Source organism: Tympanuchus pallidicinctus, unplaced genomic scaffold (assembly GCF_026119805.1).
Source record: "Tympanuchus pallidicinctus isolate F22 unplaced genomic scaffold, pur_lepc_1.0 scaffold19, whole genome shotgun sequence".
Classification (NCBI taxonomy): Eukaryota; Metazoa; Chordata; class Aves; order Galliformes; family Phasianidae; genus Tympanuchus; species Tympanuchus pallidicinctus.
Window position 1 is genome coordinate 11989680 of NW_026294710.1, and position 14074 is coordinate 12003753.

General features: G+C 38.2%; 1 protein-coding gene across 2 annotated transcripts in view; it reads right to left on the minus strand.

Annotated features, from left to right (window-relative positions):
• Nucleotides 1–14074, minus strand: part of CELF2 (CUGBP Elav-like family member 2) — a 555355-nt gene that overhangs the window by 297956 nt on the left and 243325 nt on the right. For both annotated transcript variants that reach the window (XM_052681218.1, XM_052681213.1), the window contains one exon: nt 3664–3699. Coding sequence is in view for 1 of the 2 variants with exons in the window: in XM_052681213.1 (XP_052537173.1) it covers nt 3664–3699 (36 nt within the window). In the remaining variant the exon portion in view is untranslated. The remainder of the gene's footprint in view (nt 1–3663; nt 3700–14074) is intronic.

Below are 14074 nucleotides of genomic sequence, written 5' to 3' on the forward strand. Positions count from 1 at the left end.
GATAGCCTTCACCTCAAAATCCAAGAGGAAGCGACCATTTAAACTTTACTCTGACCGAGTAAACAGCAAAATCAAGTCACTACATATAAGATGAGAACAAAAATTTTAGCTTTGTTATCATTACTAAACTGAAGCAACTAAATAATCCATGTGGTTTGTCCATATTTAAAATATTTGTTCTTTTTAAATATAAAGAATCTTTCACAGAAGCAAACAGAAGGGGCTAGAGACTGAAACCATTCCTTTGATATTGCAGTGGGTATTTTCTTGTTTAAGTTCCAAATATCATCTCCCTCACGCCCGTAGGGCTTTGCACTGTTCACGAGCACTCTACCTCACTAAATTACATCTCTCTGGACATGTTTCCAGCTTAGATCAAATGATGGTCTGTGAAGGGCTGGTTGCAAGTTAGGGTACTGCAAGGCTTTAGGAGCTTATCTTCATTCATAAATTGTTCTGCATCATACATAAATTGTGGGTCTCTCAATTTAAGATATATATGCTTTTAATAATTTTAGTTTGGTCTCTTATCATAGGTATCATGTATATAATATGGAGAGCAAATGCAGTTTGAAATAGGACTGGTATAGTAGTTATAGCACATCTAAAAGGAAAAAAAAAATAGGCCAGACCTTTATTAAATTTTAAAGTATGTCTTTGCTACATTCTTGTAAAGATCCAAATAGGGTATTCAAATCTCTAGAGATCACCAGTATAATTTCTTTATCATGTTCCATTTAAAATTTAATTATGTAGTCTACAACAAGAAATATCTGAGTACTCTAAATAGGTCATGCAATGAACAACTTAATATTATTATAAAGTTTTCCTTGTGAAGATCCTTTCTTTGATGTGCTGTTGCACACAGAAATCCTTTCTTCGAAAAAACAATATACATTCACAGACATAATAATGTCATTTAATATAAAAGTGGTAAAGCTTCTTCAACATATTTTAAGTTGAAATTTCCAATTCCTGCTCAAAGCTTCCCCCATCAGAAATAACTGGTAAATTAGAACTGACACAATATACTCATACAGAATATTCTTGTATCTTTCTACAGGCAAAGTTAATCTATTAAGTTTCCTTAGAAATGATGTTCACTAACTCAGATTTTCCCACTTCTTTCTATGAATGAAACACATTCTTCAGTGACAAAAAGTAAGGTAATTTTTATTTCCTCCTTAATTTAATCATTAGAAACCAAGAAGCAGTATCTTGTGGAAAATGACTACATTAAAAAGCCACCATTTACACAGACACTTTGTTACAGGCATGTAAGGAGCCTATCTTGATTACTTTAGAAGAGAAAATATTCTTTCCTGTAAATTCTTACTATTTATATTTCTGGGAAAAAAAAATATTCAACTATGTGCAATTCAGAAGTTTGGTTTTGCCTGTACTGTTTGTTTGTTCATTGGATTTTTCTTAATAGCAGCAACTAATTAATGCCACTAGTGCCTAAATCTTTCTGATAGCCAAACAAGACTCAAGTACAGACTCACACACCTTACAATGAAGATCCTATCATCAGATTTAGAACTGCTTGAAGTGTGTTGGATCAGTCCTGGGAACAAATACATCTATTACTGCCCAGAGAAAAGGCATTGTTTTTCACTGCATAAATAGAAGCTGGATTTCTAGAAATACTGAGTGTTTTTTTCTGTTCCATTGGATCAAACACAACTAGCAGAATTACTATGGGAAAGTGATAATTAGTTGCTGCACTTTGAAATGAAATTAAAATTCCATAGACTCGTTGAGGTTGGGAAAGATCACAAAGATCACCTAGTCCAACTATCAACCTGTCACCACCATGTTCATCAGACCTATTGTTCAGTGTCATGACACACGACATGAAGTACTTTCAGAGTATGGGCTGGGAAACGATGTGCTGGTGGTGGGGAAATTAGAGTGTTTCACAGTTATAATTAATAACAGCAAAATGGTTCACTTAAAGTTTGAATGAAGAACGTAAAATATCAGATTAATACATGAAAACAGAAGATTAAAAGCCCCAAGGAAACTCTTGCTCAGAGAAATGCAGGAACAAGTGAAGCCCAGAAAAGGCTGAGGACCAGCCAGTCTGCATGCAGCCACAAACATTTGTTTAAAATCTAGACAAGATCATCAGTTTTAATATTTATAACATAATTACATTGCCTTCTGCACATTGTTTGTATAATCTGATTTTTACTTGCGACATCTTGCCATGGTTGAAATTAAAGGCTTGTGGTAATAACTTGAAAAACACATTTAGGCAATCATTAATGGCAAGTATGAAACTGGATGTTTATTCAAGCACCTGGATATCTTGTTTTAACTTTAAATTAAAGTGAAATTCATTTCAGCACTGCAAGGACTGCACGTTTCCAGTATATTAGTCATACAATACCTAACCAATTAGGAGCATGAAAGCATACTGGAAACATTTTAACACTAAAGTAAATAAAAGACACTCCAGACTTTGTTGAATCTTTACTATTGTTTTCATTTTATATGAAGAACTGTGATTTTTTTTTTTTTAAAGGAAGTTGAATAAAATCTTGGTCATTGGCTTGGTCATTGTGCAGCCCTTCAAATCCTTGGTGAAACTTCACCATTGTAACTGCTTGCACAATCAAATGATGGTAAGTCATAAAAAAGAACTTAATGAATAAACAACTGATATAAATTTTGAACCTACAAAACAAAGTGATACATTAGAGAGGTGTGGAAAAAAAACATCCAGTTCTATGAAGATCTGCATTTATGCAGCTTATCAATACAGATGAGTCAACTAATGAAACCCCACATCCCATAAAGGTAGACGATTTTTCTCTGCCTTTGAAGCAGAAATAAATCACATGTATTACCATGCCTAAAGAAAACAGATTTTTCTGTTGAATTATTCCTTTATCTATTATATGAACTACAACATTGCTACAAATCAGAAGATATAAAAACACTCCAAGCCATTATTTCGTTAAACACCACCATATTTCACTGAGCAAAACTGATGGCAGAAGAGGCAAGAAACATGAGACCACCATTTTTTAACTCACTAGTCATCTCTATTATGTGACAGATTATCACATCAGATTTTCCCCCCTTCTCTCCACTCTTTTCTCTATCTGCATGATAACATCATTTTAATGCATCCTTTGACAATATGTAGGCAAGTCTCTCTTCAAAAACCTCTATTGCAGCCTAGGAATCCTGTCTAATTCTATTATTTTATGAAAAGCTTTCCCAGCACAGAAGAATTTCATCTAAGCTGTTCTGCTTTCCAAATGAAAATGTCTTAAGATCGCAGTGTTTTTTTTCTCCCCAGTCTCCAAGTTTCCCTCCCCTCTTCCCTCAGGTGAAATTTAAAGCAAAAGGAAAACCACCTGCAGTGGGTATCATTGCACAGCTGGCAGAGGGGCACAGCTGGGTTTTCTATTTCTTAGGTACAACAACTATGCTAAGCCTCAAAAAAACCTCCAACCTGTTGTAGGCCATAGAGTATGTTTGCTCCAGTATTTCACGGTCACATTTCCCTCTCCTCCCTGCATGCCCAGTTCTCAACATCCCTGTAGTTTTCTGTAGGAGAAGGATTGTGTTCTGTCCCAAAATGTCATATGGTCTTCTAGCAGCTTCCAGACATTGATACCCAGAGTCAGTTTAGAGCCACATGCTTACCTTGGTAATGCTCCAGATAGCTCTGTGGCAGTCTCTCTGAAAGACACAAAGTAAGGAAAAATTAAGTTTCTCTTTAGAACAGCTATAATTTTTTAAAACATTTTTATACCACTTGTATTTTATAGGAGTGCACACACACTCAATTTTATATGCAAATGCGTCACTGATGGATGCAGAATCTGTACGATCATATACACAAGAATGTGAAAAACAGACGATAGTGTGTGATCTAAGGACTTCCTCAGAATAAAATTCTCAATAGCTCCATTACTCATTTTTAAGCATAAAATTATCACTCCTTCAAATGCCAGCACTGTGTGATATCCTACATAGCTAAAATGCAGCACTGGGCCAATTTTCCAGTGGAAAAAGTTCCCTTTTTCAGTTCTGCAGCAACAACAAGGGATTAGATATATTTATGATGATGTCATGCACTGAGAAAATGCCGAAATATGTGTGACCCTCTTATCTTGGGTTTTAGGCTACAGTTATTTTGCAAATGTTATGTTTTTGATCCAGTGTACTCATTTGAATCTACTTTGTGGGTGTGCGATACGCCTAGAGGGAAACAAAGTGTGAAATATCAAAAGTGAGCTGTTGTAACCAGTGTTACAACAATGTAAAAAGCCATATTAAAGCACAATTGAATATATTATCATTACCTACAGAATCCTTAAGCTACATTGCAGATCTACCACCAGTGTTTGTCTGGGTCACCCCTTTTAACACAGAATCACAGAATCATGGAATCATCTGGGCTGGAAAAAGCCTTCAAAATCATCTTGTCCAACCACCAATCTGACCTACTGTGTCTCATCACTATTTTCCATAGTATTACATCCACATCTCTTAAATGTCTCCAGGGATGGGGACTTGACCACCAGCTAGTTCCAATACTTGCCCATCTTTACATGAAGAAATTCTTCTTGATATCCAATCTGAACCCTGGCACAACTTGAGACCATTACCTAACAACTTTTATTTGCGTCTCAGCTGTGCAGTTCAGTGGTCACAGAAGGTTCTTCAAACATCCTAGATTTTTGCTTCAAAAAGTACAGATCAGAAAAGTGCTCAGTGAATGCAAAGAAAAAAAAAAGCAGAAAATAAAGACAGTCTACACCATTTTCCTGCATGCTTTATTCAGCAGCAGTCCAACACACACACAAGGCCTTTGAGAAGTGCCACAGCTCCCATCCAGCAGGGGCTGCCAGGTAAGTTCCTAGCAGGTACCTGTGATGAACAAAGTCCATGGTGTAAATGACATCAAAAGTGAGAGAAAAGAGAAAGAGGAAGAGAATGGAAAGAGATAACATAAAATCAGAGAGGAGCAATATAGACTTGGTTTCTATGGGAAAATTTGACGCAGCCATTAGATACATTACTGTCGTTAAAACTTCATGCATATTGGTATCACTTTATTCTCCAAGCTCTTCTTATAATCTATACATACAAAGAATTTTCTGCAAGTTGTCAATGAACTTAATTGCTAAATGGTTCCAACATCCAGGAAATTTTCCCCTTCCACCTCTAATCACAGACACCATCTCCTTTCATTCAAATGTTTTTGGTGAGGGTGGGCATTTCTTTGTTTCTTCCTCTAAAGTGACTACCTACCTCTTAGCCACTTACTATTGCTCTTGTAACAGATTGGCACGTTATTGCTTTAGGGAATGGGACCCCAGTTTATAAAATAGCAGTTGGTCATCCAGCTTAAAAAGACAACCAGGCAAATCAGAGGTTGCAGCAAGAAGCAGAATAATTCACGTTCAAAAGAGAATACTAAACTGGAATCGTATTGCCAGCTTCTGACCAGAGCAGTGAGTGATCGGTGCATCTAAATTTCTAAAGATTTTCATTTTTGTTAAATAACCCACTCTGCAAGAGATACCAGCCTTATGAAAATAATTATGCAATAGTCAATACTCTGGTAAAATATCTGAATGTGACCAGAATCTTAAACAAAGATGTTGCAGGCCTTTAGCATATAAATTTTTAATGTAATTAATCGTGTTGCCAGTTTTACATTTGGGCAGATCAAATTCCAATTTGAAGCAAAAATGTGTAAGGTAACAATTTTTCAAATACAGATCAAGCTCACATAAAAATGTAACTTGCACATAAAAGAGAAGAAGCCTGATTACTTCCCAGCTATTCAAAGTTTTTAGCTTCTCATCAAATCATCAGCGTTTAAGACAAAAAAAAACCACCAACAACAACAACAAAAAAATGAACCAACCAACCAAAAACTTCAGAATAATAAGCTAAAAATATTATTTTCCTAGAAAACAAACACAATGATCCTGGACATAAATAGCACACTCACTGCTGAAGATGGTTAATGTCCACTGTGAGTGTGCTATAAATATCAGGAATAGCGGCACTGCTCTATAAATATATTTCATGGGAGTTTAAAAAGAAAATCTTATGGAGCAAATTACTCATCAAGAATACCCTTAAAGTTTATTTAAAGATAACGGGTACTCATTCTCCAGTATTTCAAGAAACTGAAGTTAGACTTATACAACAAAATTTCAGATTCCTGCTACTCCCATATGACGCAGAAAATAAACACGAATGAAAAAAAAATCTTGATAAAAACAGGAGGATTACACTCAAAAGGACAATGAATATAAGATCATGTATTTTCATGTCCTGTCTATGATATCCAAGGACAACCTTGAAAAAGAGTGCAGGTATAAGCCTAAATGCTTCATCCAGACTGCCTCAAATCCCACTGAAATCAGTGCCAATGCAAATGTGATGAGCTAATGCATAACAGCGCTAAGGACAGAAGAGGACAAAACTAAGGAGCCTGGAAAAGCTGTTAGGTAGGAGATGACATTACAATCACAGAATTTCCAGGAAGGTCATTTACAATTTCCAGGTATTTTTCATTCAGCTATGCAGGACAGATCTGGGACAGGATGGTCCACCTATGGAAGGTGTTGAAGACAGGAGGATGCCAGGTGGGAGGTCTGCACCTCAAAATGCTGTCCTGTAACCCATGGCTTTCCTGAAGTCAAAATGAAATTTTCAAACTGTTCTCTAGACCTGCAAGGGGCTTTGATCTACTGAGGAGGCTCTGCACCCTCCAGAGAGAGATACATCTTTAATCTCAAAAGCCAGAAAGCCAGGGTGGGCAAATGAAATACCACCCCACACTCATATTTTGCCATTTCTCTCCACAGGCTGAAAAATCCTTCCCACAGGATCCGAGTGGGATGTGTACCAAAGCAGAAAAGTATAAATATTTTAGTCAAAACCTTATACTGAAGTGGAAGTGGGAAGATCTGCATAAAGATGAGCAAACAGACTTTGCTGCCTAATGGTCTTGTTTAGAGAAAGTTGCTCAGGAGAACTCTTCAGAATATTTGGAAAGTGTGGTGTTTGTATTAAATGCTTTGTTCACTGAGAAATCATATGGTGCCCTTCTCTCAGAGGCTGACTGGCAGCTGTTGTTACCCACCTACGTGCTGGGTTTAGCACAACACAGCTTTGAGGTTTTAACAGTGGAATGTTTTTCTGTGATTTAATGCTTCTGCCAAGATGTAAACTGAGGCACAAGAGGCAGGGCAAGGGTAATCTTTAATGTATTCTCCTAGATGCATGCCAGGAAATTTAGCAAACACTCAGTTCAACTCCTGTGAGTCAGGACTATGCTTAGAAACAATTTTTGCTTCTTCAGGATCACGGCCCTTAGTGGTCTGGAAAGCCTTACGTCTCTATTGAGAATGCTTTTTGTTCTGAAAAGAAAAGCTTATAGATTCAAGTCAAGCAATGTAGCGGGGTGCTGGGGAAGATGCAAAAAGAAAGCAGCAACACATCTCTGCAATCCTGTCAGTGTTCTTCCTTCAACATCTCACACTTTGAAGAGCAGATAAAGCCCGCCTACAGCACGAGGCAAACAAGGATAGGGACATAAGGATAAGAGCAAAGCTGAAGAAGCGTTCTATATGGTGTGCTATTAAGAAAGCAGCACAAATGCAAGCAGAAGACTCCCAAAAGCAGAATACAGAAGACTTCCAATTTGTGAAATGTGTGTTTTCTACGGTCATGGTCTAAAGCATTTGAGCCAGTAGTCACTGAAGGTCCTGTCTTCTTCAAAACAAGAGACCACAGGACATTTTATTCCCTAGTATTGAGCTGCAGCAGCTATTTCCTGCCACTTATACTCGCTTTCTTTGAAGCTCAAAATACAAACAAACAAACAAAAAAACAACACAACCCAACAAAGATCAGTTGATATTTCTGTCTCGAGTGAAGTTTTCAACCCCTTACTAAACCCCTTAGCATGTCCAAAGAAGGGCAACAAAGTTGTGACGGGTCTGGAGCACAAATCTTACGGGAAGCGGTGAAGGGAGCTGGGATTGTTTATTCTGGAGAAAAGAAGGCTCAGGGGAGACCTTATCGCTCTCTGCAGCTCCCTGAAAGGAGGTTGTGTTGAGGTGGGGGTTGTCCTCTGCTCTGCTCCCCCACTCCCAACAGTGACAGGATGAGAGTGAATGGACTTAAATTGTATTGGGAACAGTTCAGGTTGGATAGTTGGAAAACTTTCTTCTCAAAAAGAGTGGTGAGGAGTCACAGTCCCTGAAATTGTTCAAGAAAAGCGTAGATGTGGCACTGAGGGCCATAGTTAGTGGGCATAGTGGGGATGTGTTGACAGTTGGAGTGGATGATCTCAGAGGTCTTTTCCAACCTCAGTGACTCTATGATTCTAAACAGAACACTAAAAGTTGCACGACCATTAATCAAAACAGAAAAGATACATTTGTGAACAGAAATAAGCAGAAAATAGGGTATTCTAGAGGAAGACTTGAGAATTCTTATATTTTTCCAGAAATATCCACAGTGGCTGTAGCTGGATATGCCACCATGTTGACACGGTGAATGTAACAAGTGGCAATAAAGTTGGTAACTAAGAAGTCCAACCTTGAACTTTTGCATAACCATGAATTTGTTCTTTGTTTTGTGCCACGGGCAAATACAGTTTGCCAAAGCAAATGATGCAGTGGATGCTTTTGGTCACTCTTTCCTACAGAATCTACAGAGGGAGCAGACTGTAGTGTTATACAAAAACCAAGTGTTTGTATAATCAGCAAAGCTAGAAAAGCAGGATTTGAGAGGGGTCCACAACGTACCGGTGAGTGATTTGATTCCACTCACAGCGTTGATGAATTCTGTGACCACTAGCTCAAAAGGATGCATCCCGTTAATTTCAATGGCTTTTAACCAGACCGTCAATAAAAAAGCATTTAAAATTGTATGTGTATCTGTTTGCATGCATACAGCTACTGCTCAGACATGCATCAGTGGTGCACCAAGAGAAAAGACAGCTACTAATTGTCAGTATAAAGCAGAACTAAAGAAAAGTTTACAAAGGGAAATGAAAGATTTTCCACTTAAAGCAAGGGAGAACAACTGAAGAGGAACATTAAATTAGCTTTAAAAGGAAAGCTGTATAGGGAGGAATATAATTACTTAGCTGGAATTTCACCAAGACTTGGGAGTCAATGCCTCTACTCTTGCAGAAAACTGCCATGGGATTTTTAATGACCACAAGTGGTCAGGACATTGATTTCACATTTCAGCTGAAAAATGGCATCCAAAGGCACATTGTCTCTGCTCTTCTCCAAATCACATGGGGCACTGTGTCTGAGTTGACTTGGAAGAATTAATAGTGCCTATTGAAATACCATTATGAGACACAACATGTTTCACTCATCTCAAATGGGATCGTTTCTTGCCCTTTTGGAGTGCATCAAAATAAACAAGCTGTGTTCGGATAGAGCATGAGATTAGATGTTCTCCTGAACTCTGGTTTTGTTATGTCAAAATTGGTGGATTTCAGGTTTTCCCTTCTTGTCATCATTTGCTGTTAGAATATTTATTTATTTATTTACTTATTTTTAATTTTTAGAACAATACCTTATAACCAGTAAAGATTAAAATAGTAAAAAAGAGTTTTCAAAAATAAAATAAAGTCTTCAAAAAGAGAGAGTATGTTGCTCTTATACATGACACACAGCAAATAAGTACACTGAGTTTTAAGACTTCGTACAGAGTTTAGCTAGTGAAGAAGTATTGTACATTTGCAGGAGGAATACTGCATAAACAGTCTCTGAATGTGCTATTTAAGTACTAGCTAAATACTCTTTTTTTAGGAAGTGATGTAACAAGTTCATATGTAAAAATCTATTTCTATACAAGCTGACATTCTGCAAGATTATCTGAGAGAGATAAAGGACATGAGCAAACATGCTTGTTGCTTTCTTACCATGATTATTTTTAAAGGCTGCATTTTTCACTGTTCTGAATTGGCTATTTCTGAATTTTTCATTTCTCCTTAGGTAAAAAGGATAGAAAGCTCTGTGTATCCAGTGATAAGAACTTGCCGTCAAAATGATGGAATTCCAGGGAGCATCCAAAATATAAATAATACTTCAGTGCAAGCCCTCCTCATTGTGACCATTTTCTATATTTCATAAAGATTTAAGTTTCACTTTAACATCCCCCCCAAACATCTGTGAAGTCAGAAATCTTATAACTTAGAAACTGAAGGATAATTCAGGTCAAATTCTCACTCCTTACAATATAGTTATAAATCCCGGGTCAAGATCGGCCTCTTGGTCAAATACCCAGCAAGGACATCAGATAAAAGGGCCTCTCTCTCATCACTTCTTCCCTGGTGTTTAAAAGCAAGATAAAAATTACAAGGCAATAGATCTACAACATGAGCAGCATGCTCATGTCATAGACAGGGATGCAGAAGGGATGCAATTTATTCATGGACACGAGGGGAAAAATGCCAAGGTAGAGAGAAGAAAGATCCTATTCTAGTTCTTAGTTCCAAGGTCAGCTCCTGCTGTCGTGGATGTGTACATCTCTGCTGCAGCATAGGGACTTCTGTTGCTATGTGTTTTCTCAGGGAAGTGCTGCATTTTGAAAATTAATGACATGGAAATGAAAGGAGGAGGCACCAGGGGTGCAGAATTTGGCTCTCTGGGGTATGGTGAGAAGCAGAAGGAAAACAGATGAGAAATCTTCCTTGGTACTCACTCCTACATCCTTACCCTGTTAGGATGGAAGGAAAGAAGTGATGCACAGACTCCTCCTGCCCCAGGGAGCTGTAAGAGCTCAGAGGGAGAAATATACCTTCTCCCTTAATAAAGTGAGAAAAAAAGCCCATCTAAAACAGCATATGGTCCTCCCTGTATGCTCATTAAAGTTTATGTATGACCTGGCTGGGCATTTGGCTGACATGTAGTTCATGTCACCACTTCCAGTGGTTGTGGTGTTGAGGCCACCACTTCATCTCCACTATACAAAGAGAAAGGGAGGGGAATCATGTCTGCAATCTCAGCGTTAATTCACAGCCATACTCAGCTGTACAGATGTAGAACTGAAGGATGTTAGTTCTACAGAAGTCATATTAACACAAGGATGCACGAGATATATAAAGAAAGACACAAATTATTTATGAATTTGTGAAATTGTTAATTTCTCAATTATTTGAGAATGATAGACAGAAATGGCCTAGATTCTTCCCTTAGTTGTACAGGGCTGCTGTAAATATCTTCTGATATTTAAGACTCTCATATTTGTGTAGGGTGTGGGGAAGCGTTCAATGTGTCATCTCCCAAAGTGGCTTCTATCAAGTAGTTGCAGTTGGTTAGGTCAAATGTTGATTTTTTCAGTTTAGTGATGAATGACAAAAAAGAAAAACACACCCTAACAAATGTTTTTCACTGAATGCCCTTACACCACCCTGCCGCCTTGAATTTCACAAGCTATCAGCTCCAAACTTTGGGATTTCCTGATGTTGGATGCTGTCAATAATAAATACAGACTCGAAGCCATTCAAAGAATTTGGAAGCTTTATTTAAACATATTTCAGAGAAGCAACCCAGAGAAGATGCCAAGCTCAGAAATGTCATCTCATGCTGGTCTCAAAATACTTTACTGAATAAGAACAACTTGTATACTTCAGCTATTAAGAATTCACATACTTAATCATGTTCCTACCCAGTGTAGAAATCTCTGAAGTTTTGTGAAGCTGAGGGTTTTTTTGTGTGAAGTAAGATGCTCAAACAAAGGTACCTTAGAACAACTAACATCTAGGAGGAGGATATCTTGCTTGTTGGATTCAAGACAATACAGTTACTACAGAAACTGCATTGGCAGCTACTAGAAAAAAATGCCACTACCACCATCACACACACACACACACACACACACCAAAAAAAAAAAAAAAAAAAAAAGTCAACAGTAAAACCACAGCTTTCCAGGTTCTGGGTAGCCTCCTAATTTCCATTTTGAGAGCAGCCACCTCTCTCTGTTTTTCCACATAGAAGAGGGCATCAAATCTTAGAATCATAAAGGTTGGAAAAGACTACTGTGATAATCCAGTAATCCAGTACAACCATCAGCCCATCCCCACTATGCCCACTAACCGTGGCCCTCAGTGCCACATCTGCCCTTTCCTGTATGCTTCCAGGGACAGTGACTCCACCACCTCCCTGAGCAGCTTGTTCCAATCCATCAACACTGTTTCTGAGAAGGAAGAGATTTTTCCTAATACCGGAAACCTCACAAGGCTGCCCCTTCTTGATGTGCTGCAATGAAGCAGGGATGCTGTATGTGCTCACATGCTGGGCCAGGGGCAGATGCGAATTCCTCTGCCTATGTGCTCTGATACGGAAACAGAAAGCAGCTTCAAAAAATTCTGCAGCTGCTTAAACCAGCTCTGTGGCAGTATTTGACAACTTCGAAAAAGCCTGCCCACCTTCTGGATTCTTATGTTGAAAAGAGGTTTTGCTGGATTCAGAAGGTACTGCAAACAACTCTTCCATAGCTGGCACATCAGTATTGCAGCACTGCCAACATCTCCTTCAGAAATCTGCCCACATTGTCTTTTAGTCCACCTGCTGATAGTCAGTGACTTTTTCTCTACTGGTTGCTTTACAATTGGTCCTCATGATCTGAAAAACAGCAGTGTCAGGTTGAAGTGTGTAATAGAACAGGAAAATGCTGAAAGGACTCTGGGAATAAGACAGCCAGCAAGCAGACCTTTGTCCCATTAGCTGTAGTTCAAAACAACCCTTATACTATTTCCATAAATACTGCAGTATTTTCTGGAGTATCTCAGTGCAAACCGAAACAGATGTTGGATGCTATTATTCCTTCATGCTTGTTCATTTGTTGTTCATCTGTCAGTTTTAGCTTCCCCCCCCCCCTTGCCAACTGCCTGTACACAACTCAGAAGAGTTAAAAAAGAAAATACAATCACACTTGATGGTCCCTCTATCACTGCCCAAAATTAATGGGACAGAAGAAGAGAGAAAATCAGATCTCATCTACTGCTTTATTTGTGACCTTAAAAGGCCAGCTTGAATTTATTTCTGCCAGCCCTAAGCAAAGAGCAAAGCTGCTGAGCTGGCCATTTCAGGAAGCCAAATTATACATGTACCAACATTCTCCAGTGAGTTTATTCATGTTACTGAGCAAACTATTGGTGGTGATGTGAAATTATTGAGGTGTTTTAAGGCGTACGTTAGCAGTGAAATAAATATACAAGCAAATTCTTTTCTCCCTAGCCACATCCAAACCAGAAGATCTTTAAGGTAGTTCTTTAATGGCACAAACTATTAGGCTGCAATATATAGCAGGTACATCTATTAATCATTCAACCGTTTATGTACTGTAATTCCACCACAGTTAAATAACATGGACTACTAAGTACCTGAATCGGCTATTAGCAAGCATTCCTGCTCATTAAAACTCACTTATTTAGACTTCAGCAATGGTAAATGTAACCAGCCCTGGAGGAGTGTCACAGTGCTTGGAAATGGCACATTAAGCTTCATTTACCCAGCTCCACTCACAGCGAGAGGGGGAAGGGAAAATTTAGCGATGGTCCAGAGCGAAGCTCAGAAGCTTTTTGAAGCAGCTTTAAGAAAATGACAAATCTTACAAAGAGAGCCATAAAGCTTCCTCAAGTACAGCAGTTCTGCAAGGAGTTATTTATCATAGTTTGTTGAAAAGACTCCTACGTTTAATACTATTGGACTGTGAGAGCTGATTATTAAATGTAATTACAGAAGTAGCACAGAAATAATAGTTTATTGCAGAGCACAAGCAACACTGTATTAACTACAGAGTGGGCAACATGTTCAACATTCAGAATCGTACCTTTTCCAGGAACACATGCACAAATGTGTACACATTTAATTTCACATTAGCTTCTACTAACCAGAATTATCCTTAAAGAATTTCCGATTGGGGTCAATGCATCCATCTATACTTCAAGTGAGAAAGTGGTAGCTGAAGTGGATTGCTATTTGAGTTTCAGCCTTTATCCCTTTGCTACTTAACATGGATTTATTAGAAAACACCCACAGCCTCTTGTCAAGAA